Genomic DNA, 26,414 nt, shown 5'->3' on the forward strand with positions numbered 1-26,414 from the left:
TGCTATCATAGTAATGAACTCGGCCTCAATAAAAGCTCAAGCTCGGCTCGATTTAAAATTTAATGAGTTGATCTTTATTGGCTGACGAGCAGCTTGGCTCCTTTACACTGTCCATTGTGTAATTAAAGTGAGGAATCCGAAATTTTATAATTAGAATTAAGTTTCCTGTTTACATTTGATTTAACTCTTATACTACATTCATTTCAACTCTTATACCCAAAATTTGGTGGTCAAACCAATAAGAAAACCATGCCTTTTGATACCCTTTGTCAATAGAAAATTTAGTGTAAACCAGCTCAGTCTATGAGAATATTTCCACAAAAACTTGGTAGAACACTTATGATATTTTCAAAATCGCATTTATAATTGAGTAAAAGAAGAATGGCCTCGTGGTCGGGCATTTGTGGTTCGGCTGAATGATACAAACCGGTTAACAGTTTGGTTTCATGGTCGTTTTCTTTGTTGGTCGGTTTGGGAATTCTAACACCATACCCAAATGGTTTGGGTTATGGTTTTTACTCGAACAAGGACGCATTACATCTCTTCCCTTCCTGTCATGTGGCGGCTATGAGGGTTAGGGAGTTCATCAGTAGGCGGTGTGGCATCCTGGACGTCCACGCCTTTGAAGTGAAGGACCTTCAAGCGATCGTTTGTACGACAATTTGGTTTATTTGGAGAGCAAGGAATGATGCAATCTTTTCCGGTAAGGAGGTAAACATTACCAAGATCAAGGAAGACATTCGGACCTAAGGGTATATTCAGATTAAAAATAGGCCGTACTTTAGATCGATGTCGTGGAAAGATTGGTGTAATTTCTCTATGTAATTCCTTGTTGTTTGTTTTTTTGGCCCCGACGGCTTGCTAGGTGCCAGTTTGGTAATGAATTTCGCCGTTCAAAAAAAAAAAAAAAAACAAATAAGCTAGGCCACTGTGTTCTTAAACTAAGTATACTTGTTTAATTTAACTAGTAACAAGTGAATTTATTTACTAACAAGTGAATTTTTTTTCTTTTTTGTTAATATATATTTTTTGGAGTTTTTTTTTTTCAAATTTAAACAATCTTTTTTGTTAGAGTAAATTACGTTTTTGACCCCTGTGGTTATGTCAGTTTTACTATATTGACCCAAAATAAGATTTTTTAACAGATTTGCCCCCATGGTCCCTATATCTAACCATTTTGGCCCCTAATTCTAATCAAACCCAACTCTGGTTAACTTCTTGGTCACATGGGTTGCACATGATGGGTAAAATTGTAATTTCCCCTCCTCTTTTATGACTTTATAAATAAAACTCAAATCTTAAACAAATCATCATCATCTGCAGATCTTTCTTGAACAAACCTAGAACTTAAAACCCACTTTCATCTTCAAACCACTTTCAAACCCAGATCTTCAAACCCACTTTTATCTTCAAACCCAGAACTGCAATTGAAAGCTACCGGTTCAGAACTCAGCAACAATCGAAGAAATTAAACAATCGAAGAACCCAGATCTTCAAACTCAGTTTCATCTTCAAACCCAGATCTTCAAACCCACTTAAATCATGAATAAGAACAAACCAAAAAAATATATTAACATCCTGATTGTTATAAATCTGAAGATTCCCCAAATTAACTATTAACCCACACATCATCTCCGCTACTTTTAACATCCCACACATCATCTCTGCTATAAATCTGAAGAACAAACAAAACCTGATTGGTCAAAACCCACATCTATAGATTTCTTTTTAACAATCCAATTTCTTCGAGAACCGCCACCCAACCCAAAAACCCTTTAGGTGGGTTTGGATATGCCCAATTTTAACAATATCTAAAAGGTTTCCACAATGAACCTATCTGCTCCATTCATCTGTGAGTTCTTCAAGGAACTTCAAGAGAAAGCCCTACCGTATTCAAGACTACCATCCATCATCATTAATTTTTCTGAAAAAAATAAAGGAAACTGAGGAAGGGGATGGGTGTTTACCGTGAATCTCGTCGTCAGAGCCTCTTCGATCTCGTCGCCCTCTCTCTCTTTGATCTTTTTTACCGGTGGTAGCCGGTAGCCGTCGCTGGCTTGCCGCCGGTGGTCTCGCCGGTCGGCTGCTGGCCTTCATTGAGAAGGAAGAAGGTGAGCAGGAGAGTTTTTCATGTGTAGGTGTGTTTGAGATGTGAAGAACTGATGAGTTGAAAGTTTTGTTTATGTTTTTGGTTTAGGGTTTTCTAAGGTAGAAGAAGATAGAAAGGGGAGGAAATTACCAAAATAGACATCATGTGACAAGCATGTGACCCATAAAGTAACCTGAGTTAGGGGTTGGTTAGATTTAGGGGCCAAAACAGTTATATATAAGGACCATGGGGGCAAATCTGTTAAAAAATCTTATTTTGGGCCAATATAGTAAAACTGATATAACCACAGGGGCCAAAAACGTAATTTACTCTTTTTGTTAATATATATTTTTTGGAGTTTTTTTTTTTTTTCAAATTTAAACAAAGTTTATTTATATATAGTTATGGCATTCTTTTAATATTAACAAATGCTTCAAATTTTGGGTTATTATAATATCGGTGGTATGACCGTTCTTACCCAACAATGTAGGTGGCGATGTTGGTTCTAACCAAATCGTTACCGTTATTCGCTTTTATTGTTATCAATTACTGTAAAATATATATTGACATTTTGGGTATATCGACGAAATCAAAGTGGATGGCAGCAGCCTCCAGTTCACTCTTGGGCTAGTGACCGTAAAGTCTGATATCTCACTCTTGGGCACATAGAGTCAGGTTCGGTTCACTCTTGGGAACCATGAATTCGGTCCCACTTGCAAAGACAAGGCCCTTGCAAAAACATGAATTCAGGTTCGGTTCTCTACCCGAGAAACCGTGGAACCGAATTGAAGTAGACCCGGAACTGAGAAAATCCAAATGGGTTTTATTTCGGGTAACAGTTTATAATAATTCTGGGTATCAGGTCGGGTCGGTTATTGTGATCTGCTCACCACCGCCCTCACAACCATCGACATAAAAATAAAAATAAAAATAAAAATAACGAGTAAATTACGTTTTTGGCCCCTGTAGTTATATCACTTTTACTATATTAGCCCAAAATAAGAATTTTTAACATATTTGCCCCAATGGTCTCTATAACTAACCATTTTGGCCCCTAAGTCTAGAGATTATGGAGGCAAAAATGGTTAGTTATAGTGACCATGGGGCCCAAAATGGTTAGACTTAGGGACCAAAATGGTTAGTTATAGAGACCATGGGGGCAAATATATTAAAAAATCTTATTTTGGGCTAATATAGTAAAAGTGATATAACTACAGGGTCAAAAACGTAATTTACTCTAAAAATAACCCTAAACAACTCAAGCAGACGGTCTATCTCCTCCCCTGTTGGCTCCTCCATCTTCTAAACCTAAAAAACAAACAGCCGACGATTCAGCAGGTAAGCTTCGATTCAGCTACAAACAATCAGTTAATTATGGTTTAAAATTAGTAAGGTTCTGTTGTTTTGTAGGTTAGTTTAATAATTAATTAATTAGCAGGTGGCTGAAGGATAGGATAGGATGGTTGAAACCTTGTTTGAAGACATATTTAGGGTTGATCAGCTTGATCCAGATGGCAAGAAGTTTGACAAAGGTTTTTCTTCCTTCCTTCCTTCCTTCCTTCCTTCCTTCCTGCTTTTCAACTTCCAATTCCAATTTTTATTGATAGAACAGTAGTTAGTTGATTTAGTTAGTGGGTTGGTTGTTTGGGAGGTAAACTGTAGATTAAGTTTTTTTTTTTTTTTTAGAACAGCACTTTTATAGATTGAGGATAACAAACCTGCTCAATATGTTTCCTTGCCGACTGAACCGAGAAACCGCTAGTTACATCCACCTTCCATATCCATCTGTCCGATTCGCAAATCGCAATGATGCGCAAAAGATCCTGAAGCCCGTCCGTCTCTTCAATCTCTACATCGCTGAGATTTTTCTAGAAATGGGCAGCCGCCTATCCATCTCGGGAATATCTTTGTGTGGGGTGTGCGAGGAGTCTCCATCATCACTTCTTACCTCGATGGGCAGCAATCCAACCAGCTAGGAGTTGTAGGTATAACAGCATCCGGAATCTTGATGCAAGCGTTAGCAGCTGCTCCTTTCTCCTCAGGGCTAAACTTGTAAATTTATTAATAAAAAGTATAAAGTTATCTATATATATATATAAATTTGTAAATTTATACTTAAAAAGTCCAATCCGATTAATCCCTATTAATCCCGATTAATCCCTAGGCGGTACCTCACCGCCCGACTAGCGCCTAACGCCTTCTACAACATTGCCTCAGACAACTTCACATCCACAGTGGCTTGCTTTCCTGCCATGACATCTGCGTACGTTCTGGAATCACGGCCCTTACCTCTTGTGCCGCTTGAAGAAATTGAGACATAATCAGCTCTACGCGAGGCCCCTGCCAGGGGCGGATGTATAGTGTATCAAGGGGTAGCTTCCGCTACCGCTTGGTCGGGAAATTTTTGACATTTTTAGTGTAAATTTTGGAAAAATTTGACGTTTTTTCGATTTCGTTACCGCTTATTTATAAAACGTTCCCGCTTGATCGGAATCCTAGATCCGCCACTGGCCCCTGCATTCCACGCCTTCATGTCATATTTTGAGACATTGGCCGATATGTACCTACCTTTCAAACTTATACCATTCAAAGCCTTCTCCAACTCCACCTTGTCCCGAACGTTCCAAAACCTGGCAAAAGCAAAACGAGCTCCCATTCAAAGCCTTCTCCAACTCCACTATGATGCTAGTCCAACCTTCGGGGAAGTTGGTAATGTAGTAGTTTGCTTGGTTTAAAAAAGCGTGAGGCGCTCCAAAGCGTTTTGGTTCCAAAAGCTTTAAGCGAAGCTTCAAGCGCGAAGCGAGAGCTTCACGTATACGAAGCGCTCAAAATTAAAAAATAAAAAAAAATATTTGTACACATCAATATGACATATTCTACTTGTTAATCAATCATAAACACAAAAACATGATTAAAAAACATACTTAACACATAAAAAACATAGTTAAAACATAAATTAAAGTTGATTATTGGAGAAAGTATGAAGAATCGATGGAGGAGAGGGAGGGAGCGGCTGAAGATGTTTACTGACGTTCTTTTTTTTTCGGGGTAAAGAAGTAGCGGGCCTCAGTTAAACCCTATTATTAGAGACTATTGGGCCTAAATAAAAAACCCAAATCTGACCTGACTGGGCTGAAGCGTCGCTTCAAAACAATGGTGCTTCGGGCTTAAAGCGCGCTTCAAAACACTTCACGTGATTTGTCGCCTCAAAGCAAAAAAAAGCGACAATCCTAGCGCTTCATCGCCTCACGCTTTAAGCTCGCTTTTTTAAACCAAGGTAGTTTGTAGCATATCTCCTAAGTGCTTCCCAGTCCTCGTATCCACCTCTTCTGCTCTGAAGACCAGCATCCCGCCTGTACATGCTTACCTTCTATATTTAAGGTAGATGGATGGATTTAAAAATCAAAATTTTAAAAAACAAAAAACAAAAAAAATTATAAAAATAAAAAAACCAGAAAAATCAAACAACTAAAAAAAATAAAAAATCAGAAAAATTGGAAAAAATAAAAAAAATATGGAAATTATGCGTGTCTCAACTCACTGTCAGCCAAAAGAATTCATGAGAACAAAGTCAAACACAATGAGTGCATTTATAAAAATTATTATGAAAAAATACATTCCATTTATAAAAAAATGTGGAAATTTGGGTGTTTACGGTCCGGTTTTATCGGTTTTTAAGTCAAACCATGAACCGGACTCAATGGTACACCATACCGGATCGTACCGAAGTGAACCTACCCCCTCTGTTCCCATCCAGCGAACATGACCCGTGTACCCGAACCAGAGCGAACTGCGAATTAGTGACTATGGTTCTGATTTTGAATATAAAATTTTAAAAAAGTAAACTTTGTTCGTTAAAGAAACGATTTTTAAAGTGTGTCTTATCAAAGTAGGATTTGGTGTGAAGCAGTAGGTTCTAACTTCTAATTAGTGTTGGTTCACTTAATATTGGTGTTTGCGTCCTCGTAGTTAATATCCCGATATATCAACCGATATATCAGTGATATATCTGTTATCGGTCCCTTGCCGAGATAGCGGTACAAAATATCGGTCAGAATATCAGTACCGATAATATCAGCGACATTGTCCGATATTTGACCGATATAGGACCGATTATCGATAAATCACCGAATTTCCCGATATCAGTACCATTCTTCTTATTTCTATTGTTCATTTTTCTTCTTATTGCTGCTATTAGTGTTTTAAGTTTTAATTGTTAGTTGTTACTGTTAAATGTTAGTGTTTTAAGTCTTAGTCAGTTCTTACTTATTACAATTGTTAGTGTTAAATTGCTATATATATAAATTTAGCATGATATTAAAATTACTGATATCCCACCGATATCTCAAATATCAGTCCTTGACCGATATCCGATATTTTACCGCATTAACTACTTAGGCGACTTGTGGTTTCATGTATTCACAATTTTGCATATTCAGAGAATTTTTTATATATTTTTTGATTAAATAGTTGTATTTCGTTAGAGGGGTATGCTATGCTTTCTATATCTTGTGAATTTGTCACCTCTATAAATTATATTATAATTTTGCAGAAGTTAGTAAATTATTGTTTTGTGCTTTCAAGAATAGATTAGCATAGCATCATGAATCTTATGGGTGTCAAACAAGAAAACAACGACGAGTAGTTTTTATTAATTTTTGTTCGTGAATTGTAGTTAATCGCATTGAAGCAAGGAGCGATCAGTTAGATATGTACATGCAGCTGGATGTGAATACAGAGGTTTATCCTATGCATGTCGGTGATAAGTTTATGATGGTTTTAGCATCTACCTTAAATTTGGATGGAACTCCCGACAGTGGCTTTTTTACTCCGGTAATTTCTATAATTGTAATAAACGTTGAAAGTCTCTTGCTGACAAATTTTATAAGGATTCCTTTTCCATCTCCAGGGTGGCAGAAAGTCTCTCGCTGACAAATTTGAGTATGTGATGCACGGCAAATTGTACAGGATATCTGAGGAAGGGTCCGGAGCCAATGTTAAAGCGTATGTTGGATCACTATAATATATGTTATATATGTTCAGAAGGGATTAGGTTCAAGAGTGAACACTAGTGTAGCTTGCGAACTGAATGAACTAATCCTGGCCATACACGTGTGTAGATCAATGGCCAGGATTTGATGTTGAAGTACACTAGTGTATTTTACGATTTGATGATGAGATCCTGGCCATACACGTGTGTAGATCAATGGCCAGGATTTGTTCACTTAGTTTGCAAATTCACTAGTGTTCACTGTAGAACCCCACCCTGTTCAGAAGTACATAACTTCATACATGTCTTTCGAAATTCCACAATATCATATTTTTCTTTTAAAACACGAGAATAAAAGTCGTATTTATCATTTCCTATTGAATGAAATAAAATTAGTTACTTCTAAGTTGTAACGTGTTCCAAAGAAAAGAACATTACGTGTTGATATGATCCACAGAAACAGTGGGTTCTATTTGTTTATTCAGTGAATGAGATTGTTATAGGTACATATGACATTTTTAGTGTTTTAAAAAAAATGAGTAAATTACAAAAATCGTCCTTTATGTATGTCACTTATTGCAAACTGTGTTCTTTGTCTTCAATAATTACAGAAAACGTACTCGATGTTTGCTAACCTTTGCAAGTTATGTCCTTTAGCCCTTACTCAGTTAATTTTGTGGTTAAATCTGACCAAATGGACCCCACATGAGAGTAAAATGACCAAAATACCCTCATGTGGGGTCCATTTAGTCAGATTTAACCACAAAAAAATTAATTGAGTTAGGGCTAAAGGACATAACTTGCAAGGGTTTGCAAACATCAAGTATGTTTTCTGTAATTATTGAAGACAAAGGACACAGTTTGCAAAAAGTGACATACACAAAGGACGATTTTTGTAATTTACTCTAAAAAAATAAATACGAAAATAAAAATCTAGAAGGTTTTTTTTTTTTTTTTTTTTTTTTGTTTTGAGCAGCAGGGTAGATTTGAAAGATATAGATCAGCTCTTAACTTTTAAAGGCTCCATATTAAGTTAATTGGGTGCAATTTGGTTACAATGACTTCAACTCGTATCTCACCTGCACTTGTTTTCAGGGACATTTATGTTTCATTCGGCGGTTTATTAATGTTGTTGAGGGGCGATCCCTCAATTGCAGCTAAATTTGAGCTTGATCAGAGGTTATTCATCCTTATGAGGAAGGTAAATCACATAGTTTTTTTTTTTTTTTTAGTTTTTTTATATTTTTTATTTTCTACGTGGGCCTCGAGGTTGGACTTGAGCTCATGAGAGTGTTTTTTTTTTTTTATATATATATTATTGCAGGTGGATAAGGCCTAGTTCAACATGTCTTAATCTATGTGTTCTGGAGCAGGCTCCTGCTAAGTTAATAGTTATGACTAGTGAGAATTAATGAATATCAATCAGATGTAAAATATTTTGACAAGTATAAGTTGCTCATAAATTATGTGTACCTTTGGGCTTATGATTGATTACTCCTAATAGTATGCATTGGTGACAATTTCCATTTTTGGACTTGCTTGCAATTTTTGTACACAAACGCACAGTCGCACATTGTTGAACACAAGCATTTTATTTTTACTGACCTATGATTCCGTATGCATGATTCTTTTCCAGGGACGAAAAAGGTAGTGTGGAGATATTATGATATGCTCTAAAATGTATAGATTTTTTTATATCATTATTCCTACGTTTGAGTAACTTCTGGGTTGTTTTTATTAAAATCCACGTGTAGTTGGTTCTTATTTGGATTTTAGTGGTTTTACAAGAAAATGAGCTAACATGGTTTAAAGTTAGACATTTAATGACTCGAGGTTGTTTAATTTAGTGATAAATTATGGAGTTAATAAAAACATGTTTTGAAAAGAAAATTCTTGCTAAACCACACGTAAATGAAAAGAAAGGGATTTCAATATTTATTGCCATGACTTCACTAATGTGGGCATTAACTTATTTATCTACAGGAAGGTATTAATAATACTTGTGGGGTTAAAAAGATGATTTAACGAAACCAGCCCAGTTCTGCCTTCGAGCCCACTTTTCTCTTCCTATAGTAATCTGCTAGAAAGAGCCCAAAAGGTTGTGTTTTAATGCGAATACAATATTTTATGTCCAGGAATATAGAGATGCAAATACAAAAGGTTGTGGTAATTCTAAAGATTCGGGGGGGGGGGGGGGGGGAGTAGAGATGTCTTCTACGTTACCCATAATATGTGGAAGTATCAACGTAATTTGTCATTCGGTCTGAATGTTACATGAAAAACATAAGCCAGATGATGGAACGAGAAGACCTAGGATGTAGAAGATCATAACATGAGTGATTTGATTCCTATATATCCACCCATGTGGTACTTCATTATATATATTACGATACATCTATTGGACGGGAAAAAAAAAAGACAGAGCGGTTGCTGTTTGACGAAGCAGAAAGAGAAGCCATAGAGGACGATTGGAAAGAGAAGGGGGTTAGTTCGGATTCAAGATTCAAGTTGGGTTCAAAACGTGTTAGTTCGGTCTTAATTTACTTTATATTATTCGAACTCATGAACGTGTTTTGCTACACGGTCCAGATTTTTTTTTTTTTCTTGACTATGGTTCTTAGCTAAACTCCTGATCACTGTCTAGGTTAAGATGATTACCATGTTTTGACATTTATTTCATCAGTTTATGGATTTAATATTGGATTTAATATATAAAGTATTTGTGAAGTGGCAGAACTAAGGATTGGGGGAAGATATAAGTATAAGGGTATAATAGTCATTTCATTGGTTAAAACAGGGGATACTAGCCTGTTGCTTATTTTTTGACAGTCAAATTAACCGTTGATTGACTACTGACGATAGGCGTCAAGGTGTGATGAAAAGTCCACCACAAGGTTTGTTTGACAAAAACAAACTGGAAGTTAGGGTGTCATATTAGAGTCTAGACCAAAGCACAAGATGACAAATTACACTTTACTCCAAAATATAATTCATAAGATGAAATAATCACATCGTATATATTTCTCCCTCATGCTACATAGTACAACTGTTATTGCATTTTTATATTTGAAATTAGTTAGGGTGGTAGGGGCGGGTTTGGTAAGTGATTGCTGTATAGGGTTCACCACGCGGGGAATACACTGCCACCCCCTTGTTTGAGTGGGTGATTGAGTTTGATTCGGGTTATACTCATCGATGTGGTCAGAGAGGGGGTTAAGGGTGGGCCCTACTCTCTTTCAACTAATCACATATTTATCTTTTAAAAAAAAAAAATTGTTTACCGCTCTCAATGTGGGAAACACCCTAGTATTTAAGTGCAAAATAAGAATTGAAGAAGGAAGTTGACATTACATGAGATTATTGGCTGGAGAAAAAGTTTGCCACTTTCTATATGGGGAACACCTCTTCCAACCTAATGTATTCAAGGCTACCTTTGTAACATAATAGGTTAAAAAAGATTGATAAAGCTTGAAATTGCTTTTTTGCATCAATGGTTGTGTCATCAAACAAACGAAGGATTATTTCATTTTTAAAAAGCTAATATTTCAAGTATGAAATATGTTTTAAAAAAAGGAGCAAAGATATTAATAGTTTTTGTATTACAAACATTACTTTTACTAGTTGAAGAGTAGATTATTATTTAAAAATGTATTTTTACTTTTACAAATATCCTTTCAGTAGTTTTTCTTAACTATTAGTTTTTTAATTATATTATTATTAAAATTAGTTTCATTTCTTTTTTTATTATTATACCTTTGAGTGTATTTTGTTTTTCATTTTAACTTTATTTGAACGAGTCTAATATACTTAAACTTTACCGTAAGGAATTTGACCGATATCGTTTGAACAACATCGGTATCGGTACCGGTAGTGTATTCATTTTTATAGTTTTTTTGACGTAGCGGTATAAAGTTTGTTAAAGATGGAGTGGAGTTGTATTTGCAATAAAGATCTTTTTGGTACAGTAAGCTATTGCGAGTCTGGTATAATAACTTTACCATGATGAACGGACCGGTATCGGCCGAACAACATCGATATCGGTACCGATATTCATTTTTATTGTTTTATCAATCAATTTGTATATCCTCTTGTGCTTGCCTCTTTCAGTTGCTATTTCGAGTACCAGTACCATATCAAACTGACCCAATATTGATCCAAACCCGCTGCGAAGCGTGGGGAATCTCACTAGTTTAAAATAAAAGCCACTCTTAATTTGATTATACAAGTTATTGTTATCTTGAAACATTATTTAAGCACCTAAATATCAAAAATAAAAATCACTTTATGCACATTATCTCTTTGTGCACATTTAAGTGAAACAACACCACAATAAATAATAGCCCCACAGACTTTAATCCCAACGATCTGTGTCTCCTTTCCCCATCACTTGATGTTGAATTCCCTTTCATTGCATCCCCTTGAAAACAATATTATTAATTATCATCATTAGTAGAGGACAATGGAAAATAGACAATTCGGATGAGTTGGATAACACACTAATTTTCATCCTAAATCACTTAAAATATTTAGATTTTTAGTATAGTAGTCTGTTTTAAGGATTTTTTAAAAAATTTAGATTTTCGGTATAGTAGTTTGTTTAAAGGATTTTTTTTTTTTTTTTTTTTTTTTTTGTTTTGAGGATATTTTAGAATTTTTAGATTTTCGGTATAGTAGTTTGTTTAAGGGATTTTTTCTACAAATTTCAGACAAACATAAAAGTTTTAGTGACCCAACCCGACCCGGCCCATTACATGTAAAAAAATACTTGTTACTCAAACTGGTTCTTCCACCTCTAAAAGTGGACATCTCACCTAGGGGCGAAGTCTAGGGGGGGGACCCCCTGACTTTTCGCTCAGTAGTGTTATATATGTAGTTTTCATATAGAAATTTTTGGGTATATACGTTTTCGACCCCCGGTTCTATAGAAATCTTTTGGTATATACGTTTTCGACCCCCCCCCCCCCCCCGGCATTCGGGTCAAGCTTTGCCACTGATCTCACCCCTGTGAAAAGCAAAAAGAAAAGATTATGGTACCTGCAGGTTGAACTATGGTGGTGGTGGTAGTGTTCTTGATGAGTTTTGCATAGTCCTCAAATACTTTAGCATCTGGTGAGCCATTTTTCAAGTGTAAAAGACCTGAATACAACACATACTTCAATAAACTAATCTATTTAGTTGGTGCATGATCTTCAAAATCTTTAAGGTTTACTCCCTTCAAACATTTGGAGGCTGGTTCAACCCCTTGATCGATCAAATCAAGGGGGTTGGAACCAGCCCCTTGAAGTAAGTCTTACTTACCGACACACTTAGAGATATTGGCATTTGGAGGCTGGTTCCAACCCCTTAATCGATCAAGGGGTTGGAACCAGCCCCTTGAAGTCTTACTTACTTACTTACCGACACACTGAGAGATATTGGCAGGCGTGTGGCAAGTATCAGGTAGACCCAGTGCCAGTGTATCGTTGATCTTGAGCTTGAGGCTCGGATCGTTATGATCCTTGACCAAGATGCATAAACACACCATGCTATTGGTCACAACCTGCTTGAGCCCGGTACAGCAGTCCTTGGGTGGTGTTGGTGCATCACCGCCAACATAAGCTAAACAAGTGGCTAACCCTACCAGCTTATCCGTACACTGGTTTTTATCTTGCTCTAAGTCTGCTTTTGTAACACCAAACACCATCATAACCACCATCACTAGGCATGGTAAGAGATGGTTAATAGACCCGCGTTTTGAACTCATGTTTAGCGATACAAAATTGAAGACAGAAGTTGAATGTAACATGGGTTTTTATGCCATTTTTTGGGGGGCTATAAGGTGATATGGATAAAATAATGGCAAACACCACACGGCTCATGTAAGATCCATCTATAAATGAGGTTAGGTAATTGGTAGCCATTTAATGGCCCTTTAAATTTGCGACCATCACCCTAACAATTTTGTACTACTTGAATACTATACTATATCTTGTGGCTAGAGTCGTAAAGATATGTATGAGTGTCTGCTACAACGTTGGATATGACTAGAAGGGACAAGAGCACAACACCAACCAATTCATTATCATTTATTAAGTTAACAATAATTGTAATAAATGATAATAAACGACAATAAATAATATTAATAATAAAAATAAAAATAAAGTTTTATTTTGGTCATGGAGCAATATAGTGTGTTGATGTTAGAGACTTAGAACATTCACCTGAGTGTTTGAACTATTCAAGTGGTATATAGAGCTTTGATTGGTTGTGCATCTAGACATAGAAAACAAAGAAAGTGTTTCACACACACAGGTGGCGAAGCTTGAGATTTCCTACCGGAAGGTCGAAAACGTATATATCTAATAAAATTATAAAACCGGGGGGTCGAAAACGTATATACCTAAAAAATTATACGAAAACTACACACCGGACACTAGTGAGCGAAAAGTTCGGATGGTCGGGCGCCCCCCCCCCCCCGGCCCCTACAAAGTTGCGCACACACACATGTATATGGCAAGGAAGTTCTGATACAAAGTGAGTTTTACCTAAGAATGTAGAAAGTAAGGCGAGTGCGTCACCTGCATTTAACTTTTATAAAAAAAATATTATTTTAAATAATAAAAACATATTGCGATATTATACTCATACTAACGAGAATAAAGTTTGAATAGAGGGTTGTAGTAAATAAAAAATTACATGGATTAAAACTGATTTTTTCTTCAAAGTACATGGACAAAAGCCGTAATTAATTATCAAGTTTAAAACTTTAAATATATTGTGATTTCACGTTTTCGGTGTACAAATAAATTATATGTTCATATGTTATATTCCAAGAAAGGCTTTAAGAGTGTTAAACAGCTATCTTGATAGTTGAGGGCTGAAACTGTCAAACCGAAACTTAAGAGACTAAAATTGCTCATGCGCCAAACTACTGTACGGCCATACATGATGAGTAGGTTGTGTATTTTTTTTTTTTTTTTTTGAACGGCAAATTTGGATCACTGACAGACCACTGGAGTATCATCGTGCCACCAGAGGAACCACCCGATCATATCCATCTCCACTAGGCATAATGCCACACCAATTCAGGAGGAAACCCAATAAACATGGGAAAACCCCCCTTGTGAGAATCGAACCCAGGACCTATTGGTCCCAAAGCCTTATCCCACCACCAAGATGCTACTAGACTATAAAGCCATGGGCGAGTAGGTTGTGTATTACCAGGGATGACTATGACTTTGTCACAACAATGCCACAAATCTCAATTAGAAACCCACTCTATTAAGCAATAAATTGGAAAAGTCTCCATAATGAACTCACATGTTGGGATATAACTAGTCTGATGATGATCAGGGGCGGATCTAGTATATCCTGAGGGGTAGCCTGTGCTACCCTTTAACTTTCTTCTTCCTTTTAAGAGTATTTTTTTTTATTTCTCCTTCTTTTTTTGTATCGGCTACCCTAAAACAAAACTTTTTAAGCCCACGCTACCTCTCATCTTCTTTTCTAGATCCGCCTCAAATTTGAGTTATTGAATTATATATTTCTAAAATTTAGCGACTATAGTAGAAATTTTTAACTTTGTCACAAAAGGGTTATTTTGTTCTATTATTTCCATTACGAAGAGAATCTGCAGAAAATAAAGAAAGCAAAAGCAAGTTTCAATTTGATTTCAGCATTTGAAATTTGCATATGATCACTACTAGAAAATTGCTACTATTCTCACGTCAATTTCCGTGGAAAATCCGTGGGTAACTGTGTTTATCCACGGATTTCCCACGAAAATGGGCTGTAGGAATTATACTCGTGGGTAATTTTTTCTGACGCATTTCCTACAAATTCTCCTACTCATTTCCCACACAAATGTTTCGTTAGAATTCTCCCACTTATTTCTCACGGAATTAATTTTCTTAACTTTCCGACGCATTTTCCACGGAATATTTATTTTTTTAAAAATTTGTGTTTAAATCACTTATATTTATATTTATTACATATAATTTATATATTTTAATTTTCTTACACAATTCCTACGGAAAAAAAATTTCTTCCTACACAATTCTAACGGAATGTATTCGTTTTTCCTACATAGTTCCTACAGAAATATTTTTTCCTACACAGTTCCAACGAAATGTGTTCTTGATTCCCACACAATTTCTACAAAAAATAGTTTTTTCCTACACAATTCCAACAAAATGTATTATTTTTTACCACACATTTCTTACGAATTTATCTTTGTTTCCTACACATTCCAATGGAATGTGACGAAACCTGTTTATTCTTTTTCCTACATGTTTCCTACGGATACTGTTAAAAAATAAAAAAAAAACAAAAAATACTTGCTTTTTCGTGCTGAAATTAATTTAGAAATAACATATATTTTTTTGGTACAAGTGATCCGTTAAGGCCCAATATGGTTTATTAAAATATGGGTACAGGTACCGGTGCCGAAAACGTTCGGTACGATAATGTACGGTACTAGTAGAATACCGGTATTTGAAAGTAAAATTCGGTAAAATACTGGTACCGTACCAATCCAAATGTACGAGTACCGAAAATGCCAAAAAGTGGGTACCAAAAACTATTCAGTACGAAAATTTGATACTAGTACTAATATGCATACAATAAAAATGTATATACAAAAAATAATTATCCATTCCATGAGTAATCTGTCGGAATTTCCAACACACTTTCTACGAAATTAATTTAGAAATAACATATATTTTTATTATTAAGGGAATATGTCACAGAATAGCAACCAAGTTTTAAAAGTGTTCTAACTAGGTCACTCGTATCGTTTTTGTCCCAATTAAATAACTTAACATTCAAATCGAGTCATGTCCTTTTTTCTATGTGTCAAGAAAAAAATGAAGAATTAGATGTTGGGATCGAATTATTCTAATATATGAAATTATATTTATTAAAAATAAAAACACTTTAATTACATTAAAAATTAAAAAAGTAAGTTTCAATTCACGTCATCACTCAAAGTTAGCATCAAATAAAAGGGAAAAAAGAAACAAAAATCCACATCACCATGGTTACTTATGAAATGGATGAAAAGACCCTTAATTTTAATGAAAAATGAATGTTGAGTGACCTGATTGGAACACTTTTGAAACTTGAGTGACCTAATTGAAACACTTTTAAAACTTGGTTACTATACGTTAATTTTATTTATTATAAATATTTTTGTTATGATAAGTTGGATTCCTACGCATTTCCTACTAATCGTTAAAATAAAAACGAATTCCGTCGGAATTCCGTCGAAAATTTCTGACACATTTCTTACGCATACCAATTCCTACGAATTTCCAACTAATAGTTAAAATGAAAACGAATTCCGTCGGAAACCCGTGGGAAATTTCTGACACTTTTCCTACGCATAACAATTTGTGGCTTTTTTGTCGCTTTTTTTGTCCCAAAACTAAGATTCTTTCTTGTTCGTAGGAATTTCGTGGGAAAAGTGTCGGCATTTTCGTTCGTAGAAAATGTGTAGGAAATTTTGGTAAGAATAGTAGCAGTTTTCTAGTAGTGGATAGGTAGGTATTACTCTTTGAACCTTCAGTCTTTACTACCAATAGGAGTTCACACTATCATAGTCTTATATACTACTCTGGTCCATATAACTTTCAATTGTCTAAACAGCCCAAACTCTGAAAAAAAAAATATACAAAGAGATTGTATCAGCCCAAACTGAGAAGAACCCAATTACATGTTCTTTTGTTATTAATTCAAATGGTCTTTTTGGTTTAACAAAAACTATTTCAAATCAACTCGACTCATTCTACCTTTACATATTATTGGTGCCATATTATTTTCAGTCCAGACTGGGGCTACTTGTCTTGTTATCATTTAAATTATTATTTTATATATATATATATATATATATATATATATATATATTTAAAGTTCCATGTGGTCAAATTCCATTTAATTTAACGTCAATGGAGCAATTCTAATTAGATGTGCTCCAATGAAGCCAAAAAATTGTTCAATTTGTGTATGGAGTTGAAAACTTTAGCTTTTTAATTGTTTGCAGAATATTCACCTTCTACTCATTAACAAATACCATCACACACTCCTTCACATTCTTTCCTCTTTCCACCCTTTCAAGTTTCACATACTTTATCTCTATATATACACATTCATATACATGCCCCCTACACTCTCTCTCTCTCTCTAAATTTAAGAAGCAGTAATGGAGAAGGGTAATGGAAGCTCAAGAAAGGCTGAAATGAAGACAGGCGAAAAGATGACAAAAAGGATCCCGCGGAGATTTGAAATGATAGAAGAGAGAAGCGACATCGATAAAAAAGCAGATGATTTCATCAAGAATTTCAGGAACCAGCTTAAGATTCAACGTGCAGAATCGCTTAAACGCTTCCACGAGATGTTAAATAGGGGCACTTGAATCTTACTTAGTAGAAGATTTCAAGAATAATTAATTGCTGTTAGATTCAAGTTAATGATTGCTGCACCATTACATCATAAAAGATTCAATATTTCATTCATATTTTCAAGATACTTGTAACTCGTATGTATGCATAAATCTATATCCGTCTTTAATGTACCAAAGATTGAATTATTACCAGTTCAGTTTGATGTTATACCATTTCATCAATGACCCGTATATAAGCTTCATATAAAACTAACATAGATTTTAGCATATACCTCTGTCCCAACAGGGAAGGCCCCGGCTCAATAGTAGTTTTGCATCAAGCCTTGGACATAAGGCAATTGAGACAAAGACCGATTAATGCAATTATGATTATTTGGATGTGTAGTTTAAAACCTGTAAACTACATGATGTCATTTACTATTTTACTTCCTAAGCCTTGGACATAAGGCAATTGACAAAATGGTGGTAGTTTGGTAACAAAACATGTCAAATGAATAAATTAATAATCTATGTATGTTAAAACTGGTGGGGTCAATGAGTCAACAACCTGTAAACACCTTTACCTTTGTTGTCTTGAGTTATATGATTATCTTTTTTTTTTTTTTTTGAACGGCAAATTTGGATCACTGACGGACCACTGGAGTATCATCGTGCCACCAGTAGAACCACCCGATCATATCCATCTCCACTAGGCATAATGCCTATACACCAATTCAGGAGGAAACCCAATAAATATGGGAAAAACCCCCTTGAGGGAATCGAACCCAGGACCTATTGGTCCCAAAGTCTTATCCCACCACCATCTAATGTGCTAATTGTTACATGTGCTTTAAAAAAAAACACATTGTTAAAAGGATAATCTATATGTATTATAATAGAAGGTTTCACATCTTTTTATTATTATTATTATTGTTATTATTAATTATTATTATTATTATTATTATTATTATTATTATTATTATTATTATTATTATTATTTTGACTCCAGGCTGGCACTACTTGTCTTATACCCATATTTAAAGTTTCATGTGGTCAAATGCCAATTAATTACTGTTAATGGAGCAATTATCATTAGATGTGCTCCAATGAAGCCAAAAAGTTGTTCAATTTATGTGCCCCATCACACACTCTCACATTCCTTCCACTTTCCACCCTTTCAAGTGTCTTATTCTTAACCTATAATATATATACACACATGCACATGTATGCATCTATAACCCTGTAACCATAACCCCACCCCCCCCCCCACACACACACACATTTTTTTCTCTCAAAAGATAATATTATAAGAAAAGTAAAGAAATGGAGAAGGATAATGGAAGCTCAAGAAAGGCTGAACCGAAGAACGTTGAAAAGGTGACAAAAAGGATCCAACGGCGATTTGAAATGATAGATGAGAGAAGCGACATCAATAAAAAAGCAGATGACTTCATCAAGAATTTCAGGAATCAGCTTAAGATTCAACGTGCAGAATCGCTTAAACGTTTCCACGAGATGTTAAACAAGGGTACTTGAATCTTAGTAGAAGATTTCTAGAACAATTGCTGTTAGATTCAAATGAGTTGTACAATTATAATTATATGGAAAGAATCCTTATTTCCTTCAATCTTTCAAGATACTTGTAACCTACATGTTACCTAAGATAACAAAGATTGGATTTTCACCAAATCTGTTTGACGTTATACCATGTCATCAATCACCCATATAAACTTTAAACATCAAGTAGGCAATTCAGCCGCAGCAGTGAACTCATTGGTGAATTCCTACAAAATATTTTAAAATGTGTATTGATTATTGTAAAAAGATGATCTAAACTAGAGGTGGCAATATAACTCATTGGTGAATTCCTATAAAATATTTTAACTGTGTATTGATTATTGTAAAAAGATGATCTAAACTAGAGGTGGCAATATGGATGATTGGTTAAAAACCAAGTTTAAAATTAATGAACTATCATTTACATAAATTTGTAAAACAAACAATTAAGATTTTCCAAAAATGTGAATGGTTTTCAAGCAATATTTTTCTATGTTGTTTAAAATAGGGGAATTCTATTGGCACACCTGATTATCTATCCGCACACTTTACTTTTTAATACACATCGTATAGGCCTATACGATGCGTATTGAATAAAGTAAAAGACATAGCAGACTGGCAGGTGAAGGTGTTGTCTGGCGCCTGGCCTAATACGCATCGTATAGCCCTATACGATGCATATTAAGGAACTAAATTTTTGAAGTTTATTTTTTGGTGTGTTGTGTTTGGTTTTTGGTGTTTTGGGTTTGTTATTGGTGTTTATTATTGGTTATTTTTGTTTTTATGAGTTTTATAATCTTTATTATTTTTTTATCGTTAAGTATCGTATTATAGCATATCGTGGCATATCGTATCACATTTTTAATTTAATATCGTATTATAGCGTATCATTGAACCCTACAGAAGAAATCGCAGGATGATACATAAAAATACATATAACGAGTTATCGTCTTCGGAATCAGACGAAGGTTACAAATACTCAGAAAATCACCAAAATGATATTGAAATTTGTGAGCCTTCAAATTATTTTGGGAAACATGAAAGAAGACCACCTCACGAAACGAGGTTTCATAATCATGGGAAACGAAGAAATTTGATCGTATCACATTTTTAATTTAATATTGTATTATAGCGTATCGTTGAACCTTCCAGAAGAAATCGCACGCCGATACATAAAAATACATATAATGAGTTATCATCTTCAGAATCAGACGAAGGTTACAAACACTCAGAAAATCACCAAAATGATACTAAAATTTGTGAGCCTTCAAATTATTTTGGGAAACATGAAACAAGACTACCTCACGAAACGAGGTTTCATAATCATGGAGAACGAAGAGATTTCATTTTGGAAGAGATCGAAGATTTGGGTACATTTTCGAGTCATGAAGATCACTCTGCAGGAGTTGATCATGACGACTGTAATAAAATGAAACATAATCCCAGATTGTCTAGAGAAGCGCTTTTATCATGTGTCATATGTTGGACGGAATATAGTTCAACTAGTGAAGTTGCAAATTCAGATCAAAAGTGTGCTGAGTTGGACAACGGTTTCTCAATGAAAGTCGTCTCGACCAAAGTCGTCGAGCTTGGCAGACAGAATATCTGCACAAGCATTATACCCAGAGACATAACCACGGCTCTGCTGAACATCTGTAGGGTTACGCGTATGCCAGGAGACTTACTCCTAATGAGTTTAGACTGGTGCAAGAGCTAACATATCAAGACATACAACTCATACAATTATTTTGGGAACCTTCCACTAGTGTCGTTGAGAATATATTTTTCTGTCACGACAAGTCCTTTGAATTGTGGCGGGCATTCCCACATGTGCTTATGATCGGCGCGCCCTACAAAACTAACATGTACAATCTTCCAATTTTGCAAGTTGCAAAGAGGAAGTATGGGCTATATACATAGTGGATCTCGCTAGTTGAATAATATTTCGGTTATGTTATCCCAACCGGGAGGTTGGAAGCAAATTGTAAACATAAATAGGGACCTTGTCGAGTTCGACTTGAATTTGGGTAAGGCAATAAAAAGGGTGGTGGGCTGCGCCGCTGCAATACAGCTGTGATGTTTGGGTAGTTTGGATTGTCTTGCTACTCATTTTCCATCTTTGTACACTCTTGAAAACGTTAGAGCATGCACCATTGCGGAAAGAATAAAGATGGAAACTGGAGGTGTGACTTTTATATGGGATTGGAAGCGGCGCAACTTTACTCGTGGAGGAGCAAACAGAGCTGGACAGACTTTGTTCGCTCATGGGTTCCACAGTTCTAACGCCGAACACTGGACCCACGGGCATGGGGGGGGGGGTCTGTAAAAAGCATAAAAATTTATTTCAGGATGCAAAACGAAGTAATTTAAGACTGAATTACTCTAGAGAAATTAGGTTGAGTTTTAATATGATATAAATTATTATTAGGATACTCAACAGAGAATGTCCTAATCGAAATTTAAGATACATCTTTATCGAAAATCCAACAATTTAATATATGGCCGTAAAAAGTAACGAATTTAAGTTATGTGTTAGGACCAATCCAACTACTCAAACAAAGACATGTTCGACCCTCCATATTTGTCACGTTTATTGAAGTGGACATATATTCCTTAAAAAACAATATGTAAGGAACAATAAATCCTAACTCGTTGAGTACGAAAAAACTAATAAGATACCTCTTTCTTCTTGTTTCACAACTTTAAGAAAAGATTGTATTTGAAGTGAAATTTTAAGGCTCTCATTAATCACACACAAAACAACCTTGAACGTTTCAAAACCTAAACTCAATTGTATTGGTTGTAATTACCTAAAAGTCTATAATTAACCTATGCAAAAATGTATGAGCGTTTAAAAAAAAATGTGAGAACTTGGTTTGAAGGTTAACAATGGTGATTGTTCTCCTTTTTCAAGAAATATTGATCGAAAGAACTCAACTACAAGTCCTATCACTGGGTGATCATGTTATTGAGGCACTCAAATTATCCGGAAGTAAGTAATACTGGCACTCGAGCGTTTATCCCCAAGATTACATTTAATCCCACCAAATAGAAGGATTGCAATCAAATTGAAAACAAGACAGTTTTCTCTCGCCCTATGTTTTGTCACGACGATAAATAAAAGTATAAGACAATTTCTATGAAAGTTGGTTTGTTTCTAAAAGAATAAGTTTTTAAACATGACCAACTATTGCGTCATCTATGGTAAAAAAAAATTCAGTTATGTAAATTTACGAAGACAGTATAAAATTAAATAATTTATAATTTTATATCATTAAACACGTGTAATACACGGGTCTAGTAATCTAGTTAGTTAATACGGGGATAGCTATTGATTTTTCGCCTATATATTGCTTGCAATCTCAAATCCTATTCAAGTCCTCACCTCACAACTTAGGTAGCGTTCGTTTCATGGAATGGAATTAGGAAGTTTTTTCTTTTTAAAATTGATCTTGGTTGGGGGAGGGAGGAATTTGAAATCCCATGAATTTCTTTAATCAATGAAATTTGTGACTATTTCAACATTCCATTCCATTCCTTCATTAGAGTGAAGGATTTCTAAGGAATGTTGAAATAGTCACAAATTTCATTGATTAAAGAAATTCATGTGATTTCAAATTCCTCCCTCCCCCAACCAAGATCTATTTTACAAAGAAAAACTTTCTAATTCCATTCCATTCCATGAAACGAACGCTACCTTAGTAACCATGACAACTTCCCAAATGCCACTCTTCCTCCTTGTGCTACTTGCACTCGTGGCGTCAACCTCTGCAAGCCCGCCGATACACGACGTCCTCAAAGTATTTGGATTTCCACCCGGCCTTCTACCTGACTCCGTCCAATCTTACATCCTATGCCCTCTAGAAGAGGGTTTCAACTTCACTATCTACCTTAAGAACCCATGTCAAGTCCAGTACACACCCATTACTACCATTCGCTTCATGAAAGAGATTACCGGACACATCAACATCTTTAATATTACACAGCTGAATGGTCTTCAGATGGCAACGCTGGACGAATCCTTTGAACCATTTTGGATAAATATTGTCGACATCAAAGTCAGTGATCAACGTATTTACTTTACACTAGAAGAATTCTCACTTTTGTCGTTTAAATCGAAGCGATGGAGACAATTCCAACCTGCCAAGATCTGGCCCTTGATGCTTCAGATCGATCACCCAAACTTATCTCTCAGGTACTAAAACTCAGCAGTATAGATCTCAATTTTCCAACTGTACCCAAAAATAATCATACCCAAACAAAAAAAAATTAGATGAAGAACAAGAAACTTGGAACAAAAAGAATGACCTAAACAAACTTTTCAATTACGTGAACAAGAATACAAAATAGGAAAAATTACTTGTCCTTTATCTTTATACCATTTTTCAGGCGGTGTCCTTTTTAACGAATGTTGACGGGCGGTATCCTTTACTAGGTATTTTGTTGCAAGTTTAGTCACTCACACCCAACCCAGTTAAAAAACTCTGTTAATTGTTGACAGGCGGTGTCCTTTACTAGGTATTTTGTTGCAAGTTTAGTCCTTTACTTAGGTATTTTGTTGCAAGTTTAGTCCTTTACACCCAACAATTAACAGGGTTTTCTAACTGGGTTGGGTGTAAAGGACTAAACTTGCAACAAAATACCTAGTAAAGGACACCGCCTGTCAACATTCGTTAAAAAGAACACCGCCTGAAAAGTGGTATAAAGATAAAGGACAAAAACTTGTAATTTTCCTACAAAATAAAGAAAAGTACCATGCTATTTAAACTAACCAAATCCTTACCATACTAGACTCAAATAACCTAACTTGGAAAAAAAAATAACCTACTAAACATTCAAACTAATTTAAATTTACTAGATAAATCAAGGGTGTACATATTGTTTTTCAATAGGGAGCATATATAAACCCTAAGTGCTTCTATACGTTATGTATAACTCTATATGCAACGTATAGCGCTCTATACGCAGCGCAGCATATATCAACCCTAAGTTTGCAAATAACCACCAATGGTTTCAGCCTAAATCAAATATTTTTTACTGTCCGTTTTAGGACTAACACCTTCTGTGATCTAGTTAATTATAAACACTAATACATGGTGTTTAGCATAAATCTTAATAAGTCTAATTGTGATCCTATTTGTTGTTCTCCAGCTTCCGGTCAGCATGAGATCAAGATGTTATGAGAGCAATGCCTTTCTCGGTTGAACGTGTTGTATGAAGATCGAGATGTTATGTGAGCGATGGTTCGGTTAAACGTGTTGTATGAATAAATGAAATTCAGGCTGGTTATGTACTTGATTTTCATAAAAAATATATAGTTTGGTGACTTTTAACTGGTAAGTTTGATCATGCATCAGTAATAATATTTTCCAGAAACATCTAGTTCATGTGGTTTCTTTTTAGTAACTTATCTCTCACCGCTAATTATCAATGTTATAAAATCCGGTTTTTATTAAAAGGATTAAAAATCAATTATACGAAGTCTTGTCTCTTTGGAGTGGGAGTAGAGTCGGTAGAGTCGGAAAGTATGGCTAACCGGATTGGGTGTAAATCGAGTAATTTTCCGTGTATGTACCTGGGCCTCACTCTTGGAGCTAACATGAATCGTTTAGCGAATTGGAAACCGGTGTTAGATGAGTTTGACAAAAGGCTGTCACTATGGAAGGCCTCAGTCTTGTCGATAGGAGGCAGACTTACCCTCCTTAAAGCGGTGATGGAGGCTCTCCCTTCGTACTACTTTTCCCTTTTTAAAGCGCCCGGCGCCATTATCAAAAAACTAGAAGCTAAAAGGCGTAATTTTTTTTGGGGTGGTAACGAGGATAAAAACAAGCTCAATTGGGTTAAATGGAACAAGGTTTGTGCGCCAAAAGAGGCAGGTGGGTTAGGGCTTACTCCTCTTCGTGACGCAAATATTGCGCTCCTCTCCAAATGGTGGTGGCGCTTTAAAATTCAACCCGACACACTTTGGAACAAGGTGATTAGAGCATTTCACTCTAATAATAGATCGTGGCCGGTTCTTCCGTTTTCAAGAGGTCTTTCGGGCGTTTGGAGCACCATTGCTAAGCTGGGTAATTATTTGGCCTACACAAATCTGAATCTTAATAATATGCTCATTGGGGTTGTGGGTAAGGGTGATAAGATTCGGTTATGGCTTGATCCCTGGGTTTCGTCGCAGCCTCTCAGAAATTCCTTCCCTAATCTTTTTCTGCTGGAATCCAATAAGGACTGTTTAATTCTGGATAGATATGAAGAAATCGGTTCGGGCGTCGTTTGGAAGTGGAAATGGAAGAAGCGAAATTTGAACCAGCTTGAGTTAAATGAGCTTTGTAGGCTGGATGCCTTGCTCCAGCAATTTGCTTTAAGCCAGAGACCTGATCAGTGGAGGTGGCTAGCGAATAAAGACGGTTTTTTTCGGTCGAGTCAATGAAAAAAACGTTGTTTGAAGCGAATAATGTGGCTGCCCAGTTTGTGATGGACTGGAACAACTGGGTTCCATTAAAAGCTAATATTTTTCTTTGGAAAGCTGAGATGAACAGGATTCCTACGCTCACAGCTTTGACGAGTAGAAGCATTCAAGTAGGGACGACGGTTTGCAAGCTATGCGGGCACGACGAAGAAACAAGTGAGCACCTTTTTACCTCTTGTTTTTTTGCCTCTCAGGTCTGGTGGTTGGTTGCGAACTGGTGCAAAGTGCCACCAATTTTTGCCTTCTCCACACGAGATTTGTTATTGGTGCATAAAGTGCAAAGATTGGATCGGCGATTAAAAAAGGTCTTTCATGGTATAATGATCACGGCTTGTTGGTGTATATGGAAGACAAGGAACGGCGTGATTTTTTCCGGTAAAACGGCGGAAGCGACTAGGACTTTGGAAGAGATTAAATCCTTAAGTTATCTTTGGATCAAGAATAGATCCCCCTTGAAAGATGTGTCTTGGAAAAACTGGTGTAATTTCGTTTTGTAGTTTGTCTTTGTTGCCATGCTAGCTTCTTGCTAGTCGTTTTTTGGTTAATGAAATTCGCCGTTCCAAAAAAAAAAAAATAAAATCCGGTTTTTATACCGTATCAGATTTGGCTCAAAAACGTTTTAATCAGGTATATCGGGCAGTTCAACTGGGTGTACCGGGCGGTTTTACCGGCCGGTTTAAACCGGTTTTTAAAACATTGCTAATTATACTACTATTAAATATTAAATTACCATGCTATTGAATGTTTTTCCTTTTTTTTCTCATAACTTATGAATATCTTTTTAGAGATGAATATCTTTTTAGAGGTAGAGGGTCCTGTAAAAAGTGCTCAAAGTGTGAGAAGTGTATTATAACACTATATATAATACTATATAACACCATATAAACACTGTATAACAATGTGTAACACCATATAATACCATATAACACTATGTAATACTATATAACATTATATA

The 26,414-nt window shown here is 35.6% G+C and overlaps 3 protein-coding genes and 1 long non-coding RNA gene across 5 annotated transcripts; 2 read left to right on the forward strand and 2 right to left on the reverse strand.

The window, feature by feature from the left end:
* Positions 1-1,245: 1,245 nt before the first annotated feature.
* On the reverse strand, positions 1,246-2,185 carry LOC110903002. Its single transcript, XR_004877535.1, has 2 exons — positions 1,968-2,185; positions 1,246-1,899 (listed from the first exon to the last, which is right to left on the reverse strand). It is a non-coding gene; the product is annotated as an uncharacterized LOC110903002 (long non-coding RNA).
* Positions 2,186-3,319: 1,134 nt separating this feature from the next.
* Positions 3,320-8,609, forward strand: LOC110898729 (DNA-directed RNA polymerases II and V subunit 8A). Of its 2 annotated transcripts, none has more exons than XM_022145560.2 (6): positions 3,320-3,427; positions 3,528-3,621; positions 6,765-6,922; positions 6,999-7,093; positions 8,175-8,280; positions 8,404-8,609. In XM_022145560.2, the coding sequence occupies exons 2-6, from the start codon at positions 3,549-3,551 to the stop codon at positions 8,416-8,418; spliced, it is 447 nt and encodes a 148-aa protein (XP_022001252.1). In that variant the 5' UTR covers positions 3,320-3,427; positions 3,528-3,548; the 3' UTR covers positions 8,419-8,609. The 2 variants fall into 2 exon arrangements, with proteins under 2 accessions (XP_022001252.1, XP_022001253.1); XM_022145561.2 differs by having other exon boundaries at positions 3,333-3,427; positions 3,500-3,621.
* Positions 8,610-11,228: 2,619 nt separating this feature from the next.
* LOC110898730 (protein YLS3) lies at positions 11,229-13,304 on the reverse strand. Its single transcript, XM_022145562.2, has 3 exons — positions 12,477-13,304; positions 12,114-12,215; positions 11,229-11,496 (listed from the first exon to the last, which is right to left on the reverse strand). The coding sequence occupies exons 1-3, from the start codon at positions 12,862-12,864 to the stop codon at positions 11,357-11,359; spliced, it is 630 nt and encodes a 209-aa protein (XP_022001254.1). The 5' UTR covers positions 12,865-13,304; the 3' UTR covers positions 11,229-11,356.
* A 9,316-nt stretch (positions 13,305-22,620) lies between these two features.
* Positions 22,621-24,380, forward strand: LOC110903003 (uncharacterized protein At5g01610). Its single transcript, XM_022149252.2, has 2 exons — positions 22,621-23,188; positions 24,145-24,380. The coding sequence occupies exons 1-2, from the start codon at positions 22,701-22,703 to the stop codon at positions 24,158-24,160; spliced, it is 504 nt and encodes a 167-aa protein (XP_022004944.1). The 5' UTR covers positions 22,621-22,700; the 3' UTR covers positions 24,161-24,380.
* Positions 24,381-26,414: the final 2,034 nt, after the last annotated feature.

The sequence above is a fragment of the Helianthus annuus genome, chromosome 13, assembly GCF_002127325.2.
Source record: "Helianthus annuus cultivar XRQ/B chromosome 13, HanXRQr2.0-SUNRISE, whole genome shotgun sequence".
Lineage (NCBI taxonomy): Eukaryota > Viridiplantae > Streptophyta > Magnoliopsida > Asterales > Asteraceae > Helianthus > Helianthus annuus.

Bases quoted from the DNA above. Each gene is read 5' to 3' on its own strand.
- LOC110898729 (XM_022145560.2), top strand. From the start codon at position 3,549: ATGGTTGAAACCTTGTTTGAAGACATATTTAGGGTTGATCAGCTTGAT. The intron at 3,622-6,764 runs GTTTTTCTTCCT...CGTGAATTGTAG, and splicing joins TGGCAAGAAGTTTGACAAAG to TTAATCGCATTGAAGCAAGG. The intron at 7,094-8,174 runs GTATGTTGGATC...ACTTGTTTTCAG, and splicing joins TCCGGAGCCAATGTTAAAGC to GGACATTTATGTTTCATTCG.
- LOC110898730 (XM_022145562.2), bottom strand. From the start codon at position 12,864: ATGTTACATTCAACTTCTGTCTTCAATTTTGTATCGCTAAACATGAGT. The intron at 12,216-12,476 runs GTAAGTAAGTAA...TGTTGTATTCAG, and splicing joins CAATATCTCTCAGTGTGTCG to GTCTTTTACACTTGAAAAAT. The intron at 11,497-12,113 runs GTACCATAATCT...ATTGTTTTCAAG, and splicing joins CACCATAGTTCAACCTGCAG to GGGATGCAATGAAAGGGAAT.
- LOC110903003 (XM_022149252.2), top strand. From the start codon at position 22,701: ATGACAACTTCCCAAATGCCACTCTTCCTCCTTGTGCTACTTGCACTC.